Below are 17,172 nucleotides of genomic sequence, written 5' to 3'. Positions count from 1 at the left end.
TGAAAAGACCCAGCTGAGGAGAAGGAGCTAAATGGTTATAGGAACTGAGGGAGATAGCCCCGAGTTCCTGTATGTCCGAACACGGGAGAAAACGGCCCCGCGGATTAAAAGGTTATTAGAACTGCCAAAGGTTCCTACAGTCCGAAAGCGGCTAATAAGTGGATCCTGCTCTCGTACATGTAAACTGAGACAAGGACGGAAGTCTAATTCAATTGCCTAATTGAGCTGTAACCATAGTTGGACTAAAGCGTGCATGTAACCATACTGAATGATGTTTTATCAAGCAAAGCAACTTTTGGGCTGTCTGTAGAACCTGATTTGTATTTAGACTGTTTTTGTCCAGTCCAACTCCGAGCTAACAACAACCTTCATCATAAACTTGTGTTTTAGACCCAATCCCAAGCAGGGACGTTGCTGGGCATTCAGCTGTACGGTGGCACAGGCCCCCAGCCAGAACCCCACCACCAACACTGCCTTACTGTATACAGAAAATGAGCCTGTGCTGGATGTATAAGAACATTTATTCAAATGTGCATGAACCTCAACAGGTTTAACGGAGCCATCTAAGCAAATAAAAACACTTTTGAGTTCAGCCGTTAGCTTTTCAATTCCCCCTCCTCCTCCAACACTCTGCTCCTCATTCTGTTACAGCAACATGAAAAAAACTCACTATTTACTCTCTGCATGCATTCCAGCTTCTATAACCTTTTCAGTCTTTAAAAATATCACAAGGAAGTTTTCCTGTTTCAATTTCCTAATGCCTAAGATAGTTTAGTAAATAGGCTATAATAGGCAGAATAGGATACTGTCGTTTTTCATCTGCCATGGAACCAGGCGCTGTTTAAGCCTAAATGCAAACATTGTGTAAGTGGCGTAAGAAATGACAGTGGCCTATAGGTAGGCGTCTACACAATGGAGAAAGCAAAATCGTGCCTATGTTATTCTTCCTTGGCAGATCAGTCAGTGTAGTCTGTAGGATGTATGTGGGGATTTTTACAGGGGCACAAAGCATGTTTACAGGGGCACGTGCCCCGGTAAAAAGTGTCTGATGACGTGCCTGCTCCCAACCAGACTGTTCAAGGTTTTCCCCTTAATCGACACTTCCATATTGGATTTGATCAATCTGTCTTTGTTGACAGGATATGTACCTCAGACTTTTAAGGTTGCTGTAATTAAACCTTTACTTAAAAAACCTACTCTAGATTCAGAAGTGTTAGCTCATTATATACCTATATCCTATCTCCCTTTTATGTCTAAAGTTCTTGAAAAAAATAGTTGCAGCTCAGCTTTGTGATCATTTCCACAGAAATAATCTGTTTGAAGAGTTTCAGTCAGGATTCAGAGTGCATCATAGCACAGAAACTGCACTGCTGAAAGTTGATATTACTTGTTGAAACTTTTATAGGATGGATGTGTATTTGAACATGACTGTAGAGACATTAGTTGATGTTTAATATGCTGAACTTTTATACGCTGTATGAGAAAATAGCAAGAAAATTTGTTGACATGCTCAAAATTGTCTCACCGATGTTTCGGAGGTTTTAGAAGAGGTGTGTGGAAAATCTTCACAAGAAGGTGTCTGCAAATAGATGGAGTGTTTTGTGCTACTGCGTGAGAGAACATGTGTGTGCTGGTGAGAGTTTGTCCTTTCTACTGACTTCCCTTTATTGAGGACACCATACGGATACTTGTAGTGCAGTGTAGAGCCTCATCTGCCCTTCTCAACAAGTTGTAAAGAAATTACAATCCCTTTCAGAGTGCCATCTCTGTATCATGTGCTGCCTCCTGCACGCTCTCGACACCAGTTTACTCACATTTCCAGGGAGAGGATGAGGATGGGTGAGGATGTCTTCAGTTCAAATCCTGACACTACCGGGGATAATAGTGTGAGTCGCTTTGGATGAAAGCGTCTGCCAAATGCATAAACATGTAGAAACATAAACATGTCAAAACGAGAAAGGTCTTCATGGCATTAGCTCCGGCCCATTCAGAGACTGTGCAGATCAGCCCTGTGGGGTGGTTCTGCACACCTACAACCCGAGTCTCCCCCAGAGGGGGCTGCTGTAGCTCAGGAGGAGGAGCCTGCCAGTCAGAAGGTCAGTGGTTCCTCATGTCAAAGCGTCTTTACCTTCCAAAGCGTCCATCGGTGTGTGAACGTGTAGAGCAAAGCACTGTAAAAAATGTAAAAAACTATCTAGACTAAGATGTGCTGTATCTTTGTGAGTGACCGTGGCATGTAGTGTAAAATCGCTTTGAGTGGTCAGCTGGACTAGGAAAGCGCTATGCAATTACAGTCCACTCCCTGCTGCAATGCTTTTATTTTATGTAAAGCACTTTGAATTGTTTGTACATGAAATGTGCTATATAAATAAATTTGATTTGATTTGATTTGATTTGACAGTCCATTTACTATTAGACATCTTCACATCTGAGAAAAACCTTTTGTGTGGTTCTGGGTTCAAAGACTATACCCCAGAGAGCTCAATCACTTCAGGCCTGTACCTGACACCTTCAACTTTGAGCCCATCTCTCATGGAAGTACCCTAACTGGCCTTTCTCACAGTGGTCACAGCAGCCTGGCAGAGTCGTACAGGCCCCTCAGGCTGGACTCCTCTCTGTTAGCCGATTGTCCAGGCACAGCTGTAGCAGATGCAGTCATTTACCTGCAGCACAAAGGACTCAAATCTAGAGGCCACTGGGAACCCTTTCAGGATCATGTTTATGGGCTGGTCACCTGGCAGCTTGGACCATCGACCACCACGCCAACAGGAAGCAGTGTGCGAGGTTTAACAACTGTGTCTGATGTGTTGCCTATAAATGCCAAGGCTCGTTCTCTTCAGGATTCTGACATTCCATTTTCTATGTCCAGAGATGGGTTTAAGTATTTAGGGATTTACCTGACTCCAACTTTTTTGGAACTATTTGGTAAAAATTTCACCCCATTGATGGATAGGCTAAAGTCTGATTTTCAGAGATGGAATGCCATTAATTTGACATTGGTTGGTAGAATTAACTGTATAAAAATGAATGTTCTTCCTAGATTTCTTTATCTTTTCCAATGTCTTCCAATTTGTTTGCCGAAATCTTTTTTTCAGTCTATTGATAAGTGTTTTACATCATTTATATGGGCAGGTAAAATTCCCAGAATACAGAAAACATTTCTTCAAAAACATCGCTCTGATGGAGGCTTGGGATTGCCAAATTTGCAAATATATTATTGGGCGGCTAATGTCCAGAAAATACTATACTGGTATCAGTCATCAGATTATGTCTGGTGTGAAGCTGAAAATAATTCATGCCTTTCAACATCGCTCCCAGCATTAACAACCTCCAGAGTACCACTATCCATTTCATCATATTCTTCAAATCCTGTAGTGACTCATACTTTACGTATTTGGCATCAATTCAGAAAATATATGGGTCTATCTCAGTTTTCCATACAGGCGCCCATTTGCCATAATCAGGCATTTATTCCAGCTAACATAGATGCAACTTTCTTGAGATGGAAAAGACAAGGCCTTGTCAGGTTTAAAGATTTTTATAAGGAAGGGGTTTTTGCAAGTTTCAATGACCTTTGTGTAATATTTAATCTTAACAATTCAGACTATTTTAGGTATTTACAAGTTCGCCACTTTATTTCAACTAATACACCAAACTTTCCAAATGAACCAGAGTCTACTGTTTTGGATGATATGTTTGCACTTTCTCCTGATCTAAAGGGCCTCATTTCTAGAATTCACTCTATAATCACCTCGCAAGGGGAGAATATTGTTGAAAGTTAAGTGGGATAACGAAATGGGAGAGGCAATTCCAGATAGTATATGGGAAGAGGCTGTGCGTAGGGTGAATGGGACTACATCCTGTGCACGTTTAGCCTTAATCCAGTTTAAAATCTTACACAGGATGCACTACTCTAAAGCTAGACTGGCAAAGATATTTGACAATGTGGATGAAAACTGTAGTAGATGCCATAGTGCCCCTGGAACTTTAACACATATGTTTTGGTCATGTCCATCTTTGAGCTCATTTTGGTTTGGAGTCTATAAAACAATATCTGAAGTAATAGGAATAGAATGTCAGCCTAATATGTATACCTCAATTTTCGGAACCATGCCACTTGATAGTATAAGTATCTCTAGGTTCAAAGATATAATAGCATTTTCAACGTTGATAGCTAGGAGACAAATTCTTTTACACTGGAAATCTTCCTGCCCACCAAAATTATCTGTATGGATGTCTGATTTAATGTTGTATCTAAAATTAGAAAAGATAAAATACACATTAAGAGGGCCCAATGACCGTTTTATGGTATTTGGAACCCATTAATAAAATATTTTGAAAAGCTCAAGACACTTCCTGAGAGCCCCTAAGAGTAAAGCATTGAGATTTGATGGCCAAGACCTACAGATATCAAACATATAAATCGTGTAAGCCCTTTTTTGAAATGTATAAAAGAACAAAAATCTGTATCTTTTATTTATATATATAGAGATATATATATATATATATATATATAGAGAGAGAGCGAGAGAGAGCGAGAGAGAGCGAGAGCGAGAGCGAGAGCGAGAGAGACCGATTCTCCTTGTGAACATTTAAAACAATTTTACACTCTTGCAAACCAAGACCCCGACGGTTTCATCACCTGGTAAGAAACCCACAATTGCAGTGTCATGAGCAAATGTCTACAATGAGCAGTTTCAAAGAACGTATAGTGATTTCTAGCTCGTAGTGTGAAAAAAAGTATTTATTTGAATATCTCACGAAAAAAGTAAAATGAACTGAACTTTGAACTAGTTCAGAATTAAAATTGTGAACTTTGAACGTGAACTGTTCACTTTGAGCATGTATGAACTGAACTTGAACTAGTTCAGAAAAGCTGTGAACTGGCACAACACTGTACTAAGGCCTTTGGAACTGTTGGCTTTCGGTCTGTGTACGTGCTCTGAGATGACCTTTTTATGTGTTTGCATCGTAGAAATAAAACTGAATTAAATTCAGTAAAGTCAACTAAAGTGTGACTACTGAACCCCTGGGAATACCCTCCCCTATCCCGACTCTTTCACCTGTTTTTCTTTTGCCCATGTTCACAGCTGCATGTTTCCATGGTTATGGGGGCTGTTTCCATGGCAGTGGTGGCGGCAGCAGGACTTCCAGTTGCAGAGGAACTTGCTTGCGGTTTTCTGACACCATTTGCTGATGGAGAGAAGAAAATAAAGTTTACAACGGACAAGAGAAAATACCTCCATTACTTTCCGGAGCAACACAATATTCTTATGGACCTTTCACAATTTCTTTCATTTTTCAGACCTGGAGAACTGATCAACAAGTTTTCAAGTGGATCCAAAAAGAGTGGGAAAGATCAGATCTCAGGTACTAAGAAACAAATATTGCTATTTTTTATTCTACCTCATTATATCAGGACAAAAAAAACTGCTCACAACACACACACACACATCGTCTTGCAGGGTATCAGCACAATATTCAGAATTGAAGCCAAGTATAGCTCAACGCTACAAAGATTTTGGTAACCAGGGAAGCCCTGCGTCATTCCTCTGCAGACCTGAACCAGATGTCTCCATGTAGTCATGCTAATCCAATCGCAAGTTAAAAACCGCTGCCATCTGCTGGTTGCATGCTTTTAATTCAAGGTAAACACAAAAAACTTATGCTAAAGAAAAAAATGGACCAGACTCAGTGAATAATTCCCTATACTCCCTATATAGACCAGTGAGCAGTGCTGACCAACATGTCATTGGGGTCATCAGGTGGGAACCTCCTTTCATCAGTGTTTCATCTAGTTGGGCACCACGACACCTCCAGGAGGCTAAACAATGACCACTGGCGTCCCAGAGTCACTCCCCTAATGCCAGCCATCACTGCTACTCACACCACAACAACCATCTTCTTTTTCTTTCTTTTTTTTTCCTCCCCACAGCCACCAGCTACCCCAGCCTCTCACCAACCTCACACCAGTCACAGCGGGGTGGGGATTCAAACCCTGGTTCGGGTAGGGGGTAATGAAAGTATGGAGGGTGCCAGATGTGGAGGCAGGACAAGACGCACTAGCAGATTCAGCAGACAAACTCACCTAAACAGTCCTATAATCAGCAAAAATGCCAGCAAAAACCAAGCCATACAGGCCAACTCACCTTAAATGACCGCCTGGTTTCAAAAGGCTCACATGGGCCACACCCTCCACTTAAATATCCTTAAATATTTCTTCTTTGCCTCTTCCAAGAGTCTGTTTTCCCTAAGTGTTCCCCCTGCTGGGCCCCCAGCTGCTATTGCTTCTTCTAATCCAAATCCACTGACTGGACTGTACTGCCTCATCTGACACTTCCTTCACTATTTTCCTCACACTCTGTCCACTTTAACTCAGCTCCCTCAACAATGAGACAACAGACTTTGCAACAAATCCTCTACATCCTACTTCCACTGGACAGATCCTAACTTTCCATCCTCACTGCTCTGCTTCTGCCCCGAACTCCACATATCTAAGCTTTTTCCTTTCATATGCTTCTGCTACCAATTCCTCCCAAGGAACAGTCAGCTCTATGAAATAGACTCTCATTCTACTCCTAGACCACAAGACTATATCGGGCCTTAAATTTGTAGAGGCTATCTCCTGGGGAACAAAAAGCTTATTTCCTAAATCTACTTGCATCTCCCAATCAAAAGCATCCTCCAAGCTGCCGTGCCTCCTTATCGTCTTATTAACTTTCTCCCCATCTTGAACAAACTGAATTGCCCCTCTCTTCACCTTAGACCCTCCTAAGTTTACCTGCCTTTGTTTATCTTCAATACCTGCAGCTAAGCTTCTTAATACTTGGTCATGTCGCCATGTATACCGGCCTTGTGACAGACTAACCTTACAACCTGACCAAATATGCCTTAGAGTTGCAGTACCTGAACATAACGAACATAACGGGTCTCCATTTACCAGAGTTTTAGGTTCTGGGGAGTTGGCAATACATCATATGTTGCCCCTATCAAAAATCTAATACTCCTTTCCTCCATACTCCACAGCTCTTTCCAACTAAGCTTTTTCTTCTCTACACCTTCCCAATTCAACCACCGTCCCTGCTTAGCCTGAGCCACTGCCTTTGCACCCCTTAACATTTCCTCCTGTCTATGAACCTGCTCAACAACCAGCTTTCTCTTCTCCTTGGGACCTGCTCTACTCCACACTGGTTTGCCTGGGCCAAGCCCCAAGCCTCCCCGGCCTATTTGAACAATACCCACAATCTCTGCATGTCTAAGAGTTCCTTCTGCCTTTTGAGATGCCATTCTTGGATTCCATTTACTCCCCTTGGTTGGGTTTGGAACCACCTTACTAACTACCACATCTTTATTCCCAGCTAACAGGAGCTCTGTCCTAACTTTAGTACATTTAAACTCCTATACTAGACTAGATACTGGGAGCTGGAGTATGCCTTTCCCATACAGTGCCACAGTACTTAAGCATCTAGGAACACCTAGCCACTTCCTAATATAAAAACTAACTAATCTTTCCATTTTCTCTACAACAGATAATGGAATCTCATACACAGACAGTGGCCAAATCAACCTAGGAAACAATCCAAACTGCAGACACCACAGCTTCAACTTTCCTGGAAGCTCTGATTTATCTATTCTATCCAGTCCCTCAGCAACATCTTTCCCAAACTGCACTGCCTGCTTTCCATCATTCATGTCTGCCTGGTACCACCTGCCTAAACTCTTTACTGCCTTTTCCCTAATTATTGAAATGTTTTCTTCATCTATTACAAACTTTATATCACTTAATTTCCCTCTACTTATTGAGATACTTCTAGACTTAGTAGGTTTGATTTTCATACCAGCCCACTTTAGATTTTAATAAGTCTCTCAAGTATTCTCTTCATACTTGGCACTGTTGTAGTCACCAACGTCATATCATCCATGTATGCTCTAATTGGTGTAAGGCGCATGCCATCCTGACGTCTCTCTCCACCTACAACCCACTTGGAAGCTCTAATAATTATCTCCATCGCCATTGTAATTGCTAATGGGGAAATCGTACACCCTACCATAATGCCTATTTCTAACCTCTGCCAACCTGTTGTGAAACCTGCTGTACTTACGCACAGTCTAATATCCTGGAAATATGCTCTTACTAAGTTAACAACTACTACAGGCACTCTAAAATACTCAAACGCTTTCCAAATAAGGCTATGTGGCACTGAACCAAATGCATTTGCCAGATCCAGAAATATAACATGCAAGTCTTTTTTCTCAATCTTGGCTGTCTGAATTTGATGCCAAATCATGCTAGTGTCTTATTCCTTTGGAAAAAGAACGCCTCCTGCCCTAGGCCATGCTCTAGGAATAACCTGTTTCTGTTAATATCCTGTCTTTATTTCACCAATACTTTAAGACGAATGAATGAATGCGTACTATTGCACTGTTAGCTCAGAGCTACCGTGTTGTTGTTATTGTGGGCTATGGGAGGCTTATCGGGGGCTTTCTACACATGCGTCTAGTGGGATGACGTTATCAACGGGCGCCACTACAGCACAGCTCATTCACTCCGGTAAGGACGTCCATCGTACTCAAAGTCGTTATCCACGTTGTCAAAATCTGATGCCATGTTGCACAAAACTAGCAGTAGTAAACTCCGTGTGAAGTTAGTTGAATTCTGGCTCTGTTGCTTTGCTAATGTTTCCAGCAGCAGAATGTTGAAAATAGTTCAACTTTTTCAAGCAGCAGTGGAGGTGCCAGTCAATCATCGCCTGACTAATGGTATCTGTGATCTCATGACTGGATGTCCTTACATTTACAAACCTCAGGCCTGCAGACTGTAGACTGTTGACACCTCCCATCCATGTGAATCCTGACTAACACCGACTGTTTTCACCACCACTATGTTTCACACAACCACTGCGAGATTGACAGTCAAGATGGACAACATCTAAAAATGTTGGGTTAGATTATTTGGAGGTGGTAATCTGGAGGTCTGCTGAGCCTCAGGTGGGAAAAGACCAACTGTGTGGTTGTATTTGTCTGCAGTGTCCCAGTGTGAGCTGCAGGTGGGTGGACTTACCTGAGGCGGAGGCGTGACACGTCACGGAGGCGTGGCCTGTCACTATCTTGAGGGCAGACTCCAAAAGCTGACTCTGATGAGAGGAGAGGAGAGGAGAGGAGAGGAGAGGAGAGGAGAGGAGAGGAGAGGAGAGGAGAGGAGAGGAGAGGAGAGGAGAGGAGAGGAGAGGAGAGGAGAGGAGAGGAGAGGAGAGGAGAGGAGAGGAGAGGAGAGGAGAGGAGAGGAGAGGAGAGGAGAGGAGAGGAGCCAATGAGCAGTCAGACAGCATCTGGATGCATCAGTCTCTGAGCAGGTGAGTGTTTACCTGCAGCTGCAGCTGCTGGCTCTGCAGTGTCTCCAGGTGCTGCAGTGTCTGCTGACTCATGCTCCGTTCCCTGCCCTCACCCTCCCTGATAAGAGAGCAGACAGCGATGTCACAGAGGTGAGAAAGTATTTGCATTATAGTTTCCATTTAAAATGGAACATTTTGTTCACCTGAAAACAGAAGTAAATAATGATTTCATTTTCTTCTTAACAGTGGATTAACAACATTTTCCACGATTGACTCAATTCCCCCCAGCAGAAAAATAAATCAATAATAACCAAACATGTTTGAGTGTTGACAGAATGTAGAATAAAAAACTAAATATTTGGACTTTTGGACTGCAATGCACTGCACAGAAACACAGTAACTACATACTGGTCAAAACTGATTTCTGTCCAACTTTCTGCAGAAAAAAATTCTGCCATACACATGTATCACTTCAGTGAGTGCTTATGTGTGTGTACCTGTTAGTATGAAGCAGCTTCTGAACGCCATCAGCCAGCTGTGACATGCGAGCCTCTATATCCGACTGAGCCTGAACACAAAGACGCACATGAAGGCAAACGTTCGTCTTTAAGTATTGGTGACATTCCAAAGATCATTTCAAATCTTCAGGCTGGTACATGCAGTATGCATGGAATCCAGCTCCTGTTTCTCTGTTCCAACAGTAACTACCTTAAGGATTGGAGCAGCAGCAGCAACAGCTGCAGCAGCAACAGCTGCTGCACTGCTGGTGTCTCCCAGGCAACCAGAGGATGCCCGGGCCGCTGTGTGGGCCGCTGTGTGGGCCGCTGTGTGGGCCGCTGTGTGGGCCGCTGTGTGGGCCGCTGTGTGGGCCGCTGTGTGGGCCGCTGTGTGGGCCGCTGTGTGGGCCGCTGTGTGGGCCGCTGTGTGGGCCGCTGTGTGGGCCGCTGTGTGGGCCGCTGTGTGGGCCGCTGTGTGGGCCGCTGTGTGGGCCGCTGTGTGGGCCGCTGTGTGGGCCGCTGCATCCTGAAAGCTCTGAGCAGGACGCTTATGTGGGCTTGTTGTGCTCTGGGGTGGTCTTGGCTGCAGCAGCTGTACTCTGACCTCCCTCCTATGGTGGGTGCTGTGAGAGCTGAGCAGCACAGACAGGGACAGACAAAGGGGAGCAGGAACACAGGCATCAACTCCTCCAGCTCCATCATCAGCGAGGTCACACAACAAAGTGCTAACACTGCTGCAAAATGGCCATCACTGATCACCACATTAAGGTCATTAGCTCAACACATATCTATAAGTTTAGAGTTTCCTCTTCTTACAATATCACTCACACGGCAACAAGTCACAAGTACCAAGTCTCTAACAGGTCTTTCTCTTTGTTTTTCTCACCGTTGTTTTAGAGCTCCAAGAACAACTCCTCGCCCTCCAGCCATGAAGCGTGATGTCAGGAGCTCGGGACCTGGGGAGGATGTTTGGTTGTAAGAAGCTACTTTTAAAGGCTCAGGACAGTTTTTCACCGAGTGAATCTCAGGTAAAAACAGGTTTTCAGCTCTTTGGTGGTGGACTGATTTTTTTGCCTCCTGTAGGCTCAGTTAGTCTGGAACTTTGTGTTTTGCTGATGCCTATCCAGGTCTCTGTAAATGAGACCCTGGCTCTCAATGAGATTTTACCTGTATGAATAAAGGTTGATAAATAAATCAAATTAATCAGGCAGACTGCTTCTCAAGTTCAATCATAGGCATTAGCTGCCAGTTTCATAAGGTCAGTAAAAAAAAGAATGTGAGAGGAAACCAGCCTAATGCAGTTTCTTTGATCCCAACATGTTCAGGGGTCTGTGATAGAAGGTTGTGATGGATCGCATCAAATGCAGCACTGAGGTCCAACAGGACAAGCACATCCACCCCCAGAACAGTTTGATTGTTCTTCTCTCAGAAAGCCACGATGACACAGATAAAAAGCTGATGTTTTTATTCAAGGAGAAAAGCTCATGGCTCCATCTCGTTCTAAATATCGTGGAATCATTCTGGACTCCAATTTAACCTTCAAAAAACAGGTCAAAGGTTGCCGATACCATTCCATTTACTGTGGCTAACTGCAGCTAACCTTTGATGCACGCCATGATGTATTCCCACATGCTGCTTTACAGGTGGGTCTCAAGCAAACAGGAAAACCCTGAAACCCATTCAGACCCTTTAGAAGCACCTGGACCAGAAATCCATCAATCATCATCACGTTCTGTTGTTACAAAATACAATTGACTTCATTATGATGGATTTTTTATTATTCAGATGCCCATCTTGTTTTTAAGACGTCACATGGGCCTGCACCTCCCTCACTGAGAGATTGTAAAGCAGAAGGATATCAGTGGTAGGGTAACTACGGCAACCACCAGAGGAGATTGTGCTGTACAGTACGGGTGGAGTAAGTTTTATTGCGGCGTATAAACTTAAAAACCAATACAAACGCCGCGGCCGGCTAAGACATGGGGTTTTACTACTGAAGACACGTCACGCAGAACTATTGCACACGATGGTGTTATTTATTGCTCCATCTCACGAGCTTGTACATAAAAGACAGACACTTACTTCCTTTTGATGCATTTCACGAGCTGTGCAAGGATGCCTCTGACAGTGCAGTTAATATTATGCTTACGTTTACGGTCAACAAAAAGTTTTTCCCCAAGCTCACCCAGCCGCCATGATCCAAGCTCATCCCCTCACAGCTGAGCTCACCTGCTCATTTAAAGGAAAAACACACCCAAAGTGCCACCCACAGACACCGGCGACAGCCTCCTGCTGACGTCATGCATGTGCAAACAAAAAATAGAATAATACAAAATAAAACAACTCAAAATCAATGTATGGCTCCTACAAGTTTGTCCTCTCAATTAGGGCCTCCAATTACTGGAACAGTCTTCTCTGTGACTTTAGAGAAGGCACCAGTTATGCAATGTTTAAAAGCAAAGTTAACAAGCCTACCGTATCTTTGTGCTGCTCTCAGATTACAGTGCACTGTTGGAAATGGATTATTTTTCTACTGTAAAGCTTGTTTGGTCTGTTGTTGTGTTGACCTGCCATGTGACTAAAGATGAAAGTTCTAACTGGCATCCAGAGATGAGGTGGAGCGGCAGCAGACATAGACAACAACCTGCTCCTTCAAAGACCAAAGACCCCATCATAGACTCCAGGAGAAAGAAAGCAGATATCCCAGCTTTAATCATCAGCAGGAACTGTGTGGAGGGGCTGGCAGACTTCCACTTCCTGGGAGTCCACATCAACCAGAGCCTCTCTGAGCTGCTGAAAATGGCCCAGCAGCTTCCTGAGAACACTCAAGAGGAATAACATCTCACAAAGATGACTCCATTAAGAGCATGTGCGTATGGAACACCAGCTGCACGGTGGCTCAGAGGACAGCGCTCCAGGGGGGCATCAACACCGCCTAAAACTGTTCTGTTCTAAATACCAATCTGATTGCAACACAGGGCCCCAAAGATTTACTGCCAACACTCCAGGACACTCTCAAATGTTCTTTCTCCTCACTCTGACTGCTCAGAGCTGCTTTTTGAACATGAGGAGGACACTCACCATTAGGCAGGTGCTTCTTAAATCAGGCCCCTGAAAATCCTGTGGGCAGCTTGAGAGGAACCTCACACAGAAAGCTACACCATTACCACTGTCAGTAAGGAGACTATGGAAAGCACAAGCGTTTCCCTATCAGTTGCGGGATGAAGTGAACCAGCTTCGTGGGCGTCAGGTTATTCACTTACCGGCCTGGGAATACGACTCCCTCGTGGCTTTCTCTGGCCTCCGCTCCTCTTGGCTGCAATGAGGCTGTACGTGCTGGGGGTCCCGCAGCTTTTGGACGGTAATCTGGGCGGATCGGGCCTCTGATCCAGCTTCACGTCCCTGGTTCTGGGGAGGAACCCTGGTGGAGCGGATTAAAACGTCCCCGGCGCCCGGGCCGCAGGATGTTTCATCCAGGCTGTGTGTGGCAGAGTCGCAGGGACTCGAACCAAACATACCAACAGTAAATTTTCTAGCAGGCACAATTTAAACTTCCCGCCTGGGCATCTTTCAGCTGGACGGTTGAAACTTGGTGCCGAAAAGTCAAGTTTAAACTGTTAGAAATCAGACTAAAAAGTGAAAGACGCGCCACAAAACTGCAGACAGACAGCCTGAATGTGGAGAAAAAGGCAAAATATCTGAAAACACCGCGTCAGACTCCGCCAACTGAAGAAAACAACTTCTTCTTCTTCTGTTGCTGCTCCTGCTGCATCTTCTTCTTCGTCTTCTTCTTGTAATTTATTGGCGGTTAGCATCCGTAATGTTGCATTACCGCCACCAACGGTACAATTATGTAACTGCGGGTGTGGAGCGTCGACGAAGGAGTGACAAAATCAAATAGAAAATAAATAGACAAATAAATAAACTTCTTCTTCTGTTGCTGCTCCGGCTGCGTCTTCTTCTTCTTCTTCTTCTTCTTTTGTGGTGTTTAATCAATCAATCAATCAATTATACTTTATTAATCCCCGAGGGGAAATTCCAATTGTTATTGTGATTAGACAACATTGTGTCATATTGCCGCCACCAACTGGTAAGGAAAATAAATCAAGACAGCAAGCCAAACATCTGCCTTTATCACTTATATTCTTTTAATCAGACCCAGTGTTGTATAGTAACGAAATAAAAATACTTCACTACTGTACTTAAGTATATTTTGGAATACTTTGTACTTTCCTCGAGTTTAAAATTTTTTGACAACTTTCACTTTTACTTCACTATATTTCCGGACTTAATTGCATACTTTTACTCCGATACATTTTCATTGTTCGGTTTAGTTACTCGTTACAAAAAAAAAGAGAGAGAGAGAGAGAGAGAGAGAGAGAGAGAGAGAGAGAGAGAGAGAGAGAGAGAGAGCAAAAAAACGCAACAGTGTTTTGACCCCATGCATGTTATGCCTGCCCAAAGACGTGGAAATTCTATCTTACAGAAACTCCACTTTTTTAGGTTTTAAGGTAGTTTTCCAAAAAAGGTCTTCCTCTTCAGATGCCAGATAAGCTGCAGTTCCCTCCCAATTCTTTTTTTCTTTTGTATAATGGCCGGTTGTGTGTGCACCTCCTATAGCTTGTGAAGTACAGTAATCGTAACAGCTTTTTTTCTTGGGGATGTTGGCCGCATTTTCTGTACTGAGTTATTTTATTTATTTTTTAGAAAGGTTTACAAAAGGGGTTTCAAACTGGACTCCCTCTTCAGCTGCCAGATAAGCTTCAGTTTTCTCCTATTTTTTTCTTTAAATTTTGTTTATAATGATGGCAATAACAGTAGCAGCCTCTTTTGTTTCATTTTTTTCTTAATGCTGTAATCTACGCCTCATTTTCAGCACTGACCTTACTTGAAGAAGAAAAACTTAAAGGTTCACAAAGTTTGTACTTTCTGTCTAAACCTGGTCTAAATTTTGCCTGCACTTGGTTGTGTGTAGATTTGAAGTTTATTTGACCTTCAAAGTTTACCAAAATATAAAAAATGTCATTCAAACTGCATTTGCCTTGTTTACTTTTTACTTATACTTTTCATTACATTAGTTAAGTACATCTATTTTTATAGTAATTCTCATACTTAAGTACAAGACGTTTCGGATACTTTAAGACTTTAACTCAAGTAACATTTCAGTCAGTGACTTGGACTTTTACCAAAGTCATATTTTGGAGGGGTACCTATACTTTTACTTGAGTTTGAGATTTCAGTACTTTATACAACACTGATCAGACCAGATAACGCAATAGGATTTTATAACATATGTCTGTAAGGTCACACTGCACTTTTATTCCCTTTTATTTTTGTGACTGCTCATCACTGTGTCCGACCTATAAAACCCTGATAAATTTCAACATTTTGGCTTTCAAAGCTTGTCTGTCTGCTCTCCATTCTCTTCTCTGTTCTGCATTTTTATAAAATGTTGAGTATGTACAGCCAAAGTAGGTTATTCATCAAGCCATATTCCTGCAAACTTAAACTGCTTCCCTCTTTCTATCCCCTGCTATATCATTTTAGCTTCACTTCAGGACTTTTCTCATGAATAGAATTGTTTTTTGTTTTATCCACAGAAACTTCATCTACAGAATCATTCCAGTTTGTAAATGGCCTCTTACAGTCTTTTAGAACAAAAATCAAAATTTCTTCCACATTTCCAAATTGCCTCATCTGCAAAAAAGGAGAAACCCAAACCATTCTCTAATTCTATAAAAACACCATTTATCATAACAGACATAACAATGGACTTAATATAATTTACTGCAGTGTTCTGTTTTCTGTAACATATTTCCCTAAAGAAGTTCTTTCCTACCCTCACCTGTATTACTTTCCCCATCAGATAATCCTTCACTTCATGATAGAACCTAACCCTCCTAACCCTCATAATGAAAGCCAACCTGAAACCTACTTTACATTTAATTCAAGGGATTGTTTCCAACTCGACTCACATCACTCCTAATTTTCTACTTCTTCTAGTTGGATATTGTTATTTTAAGGCTATTAAAATTCCTAATAAAACAATAAAAAAAATGTGTGATGACATCACGCACCCTTTATTGTCATTTCGTAATTTCCATTAAACACATTTTCTCCAAAGAAGACAAATATTCGTTACGTTCTAAATATTTAACATTCCCCATTAATCCCAAAGTAAAAGAAACTCCCTTTAAAATCCTAAATGGTGCATATCCATCCGGAGAGCTCCTGAGACGGAGGTTTGCTTTGAATCGGATGGATGTGTGTTTTGTGGAGAGGATGAAACTTCTGACCACTTGCTTTTTCATTGTATGTTCTCCACAACATACATGACCGGCTGCACACGGGGATCCGTCTCCAACCCTTATTCAATTATTATGGTTAACAGTGAATGGGACTTTCTGGTGAATAACATATTATTATTTGGAAAAATTTTCATACATAAATGTATTTATATGAATGTAAAACCCAGATTTTTTGTATTTCATAAATATTTTCTTTCCTTTACCAAAGCCCTTAATATTAAAGAAAGTAAAAATGCTATGAAAATTTTTAATTTGTTTGAAAAATACGATTTGGGACAAAAGCCCTAGCAAACTTTATTTTATTTGATCTATTTTATGAAGATTTTATGTTCACATGTTCTCTATTCTGCATGCTTTAAAATAGGATGATGTAAACCATGTATTTTGTATATGATTTTGTATAATAAAATAAAAAAATCCAACTTCCGTGTTTCAACGAATGCAGCATAAAGTCACGTGTTTTTGGTTTTATAAAGAGTGATGCTCCCACTGAAAAAGAATATTTTTTAATTACTCTCATTTTAATTCTTGCTAAGTATTACATCCACAAATGTAAATTTGCCAAAGTGAAACCCAATTTTTGTGCTTTCATGATAGAACTCCAGATGTATTTCAAGTCAATTTCCTCCTCTAATAACAAGAAAGATATCAAAACTATAAATCTAGTCTCCCACTTTGAAATATTTAACTCAGTTTAATCCTCATTGTTCATGTCCCCTGGTATATTCTCTCTCTCTCTCTCTCTCTCTCTCTCTCTCTCTCTCTCTCTCTCTCTCTCTCTCTCTCTCTCTCTCCATTTATTATTTAAACTACTTATGTATGTATTTATTTTGGTATGCTTATTTGTTCTTCATTTATTATTAATGATACTTGTCATGTTTTTGCACTGTTTTTGTATCTTGTAAAGCAAAATAAAGTTGTATTTAAAAAAAAAGCATAAAGTCACGTGACTTCTGTTGCTCTGTGCGGCACTTTCGTCTCGTTTTGCTTTTAAATTTGAGCCTTTTTGTGTTTGTTTCAGCCAGCTGTGTACAA

The 17,172-nt window shown here is 41.9% G+C and overlaps 1 protein-coding gene across 4 annotated transcripts in view; it reads right to left on the bottom strand.

The window, feature by feature from the left end:
- kiaa0586 (KIAA0586 ortholog) overlaps positions 1 to 13,603 on the bottom strand; it is a 68,728-nt gene extending 55,125 nt beyond the window's left edge. For all 4 annotated transcript variants that reach the window (XM_075448382.1, XM_075448384.1, XM_075448385.1 and 1 more), the window contains exons 1-7: positions 13,093 to 13,603; positions 10,716 to 10,785; positions 10,041 to 10,461; positions 9,830 to 9,900; positions 9,366 to 9,450; positions 9,062 to 9,134; positions 5,064 to 5,193 (exon numbers count right to left, since the gene is read on the bottom strand). In XM_075448382.1, the coding sequence (XP_075304497.1) occupies positions 5,064 to 5,193; positions 9,062 to 9,134; positions 9,366 to 9,450; positions 9,830 to 9,900; positions 10,041 to 10,461; positions 10,716 to 10,785; positions 13,093 to 13,345 (1,103 nt within the window). In that variant the 5' untranslated portion in view covers positions 13,346 to 13,603. The remainder of the gene's footprint in view (positions 1 to 5,063; positions 5,194 to 9,061; positions 9,135 to 9,365; positions 9,451 to 9,829; positions 9,901 to 10,040; positions 10,462 to 10,715; positions 10,786 to 13,092) is intronic.
- Between the last annotated feature and the right edge of the window lie 3,569 nt (positions 13,604 to 17,172).

Source organism: Odontesthes bonariensis, chromosome 17 (genome assembly GCF_027942865.1).
Source record: "Odontesthes bonariensis isolate fOdoBon6 chromosome 17, fOdoBon6.hap1, whole genome shotgun sequence".
NCBI lineage: Eukaryota > Metazoa > Chordata > Actinopteri > Atheriniformes > Atherinopsidae > Odontesthes > Odontesthes bonariensis.
The sequence above is the reverse complement of the archived record's forward strand: the minus strand, read 5'-3'. Positions and strand labels throughout refer to the sequence as shown.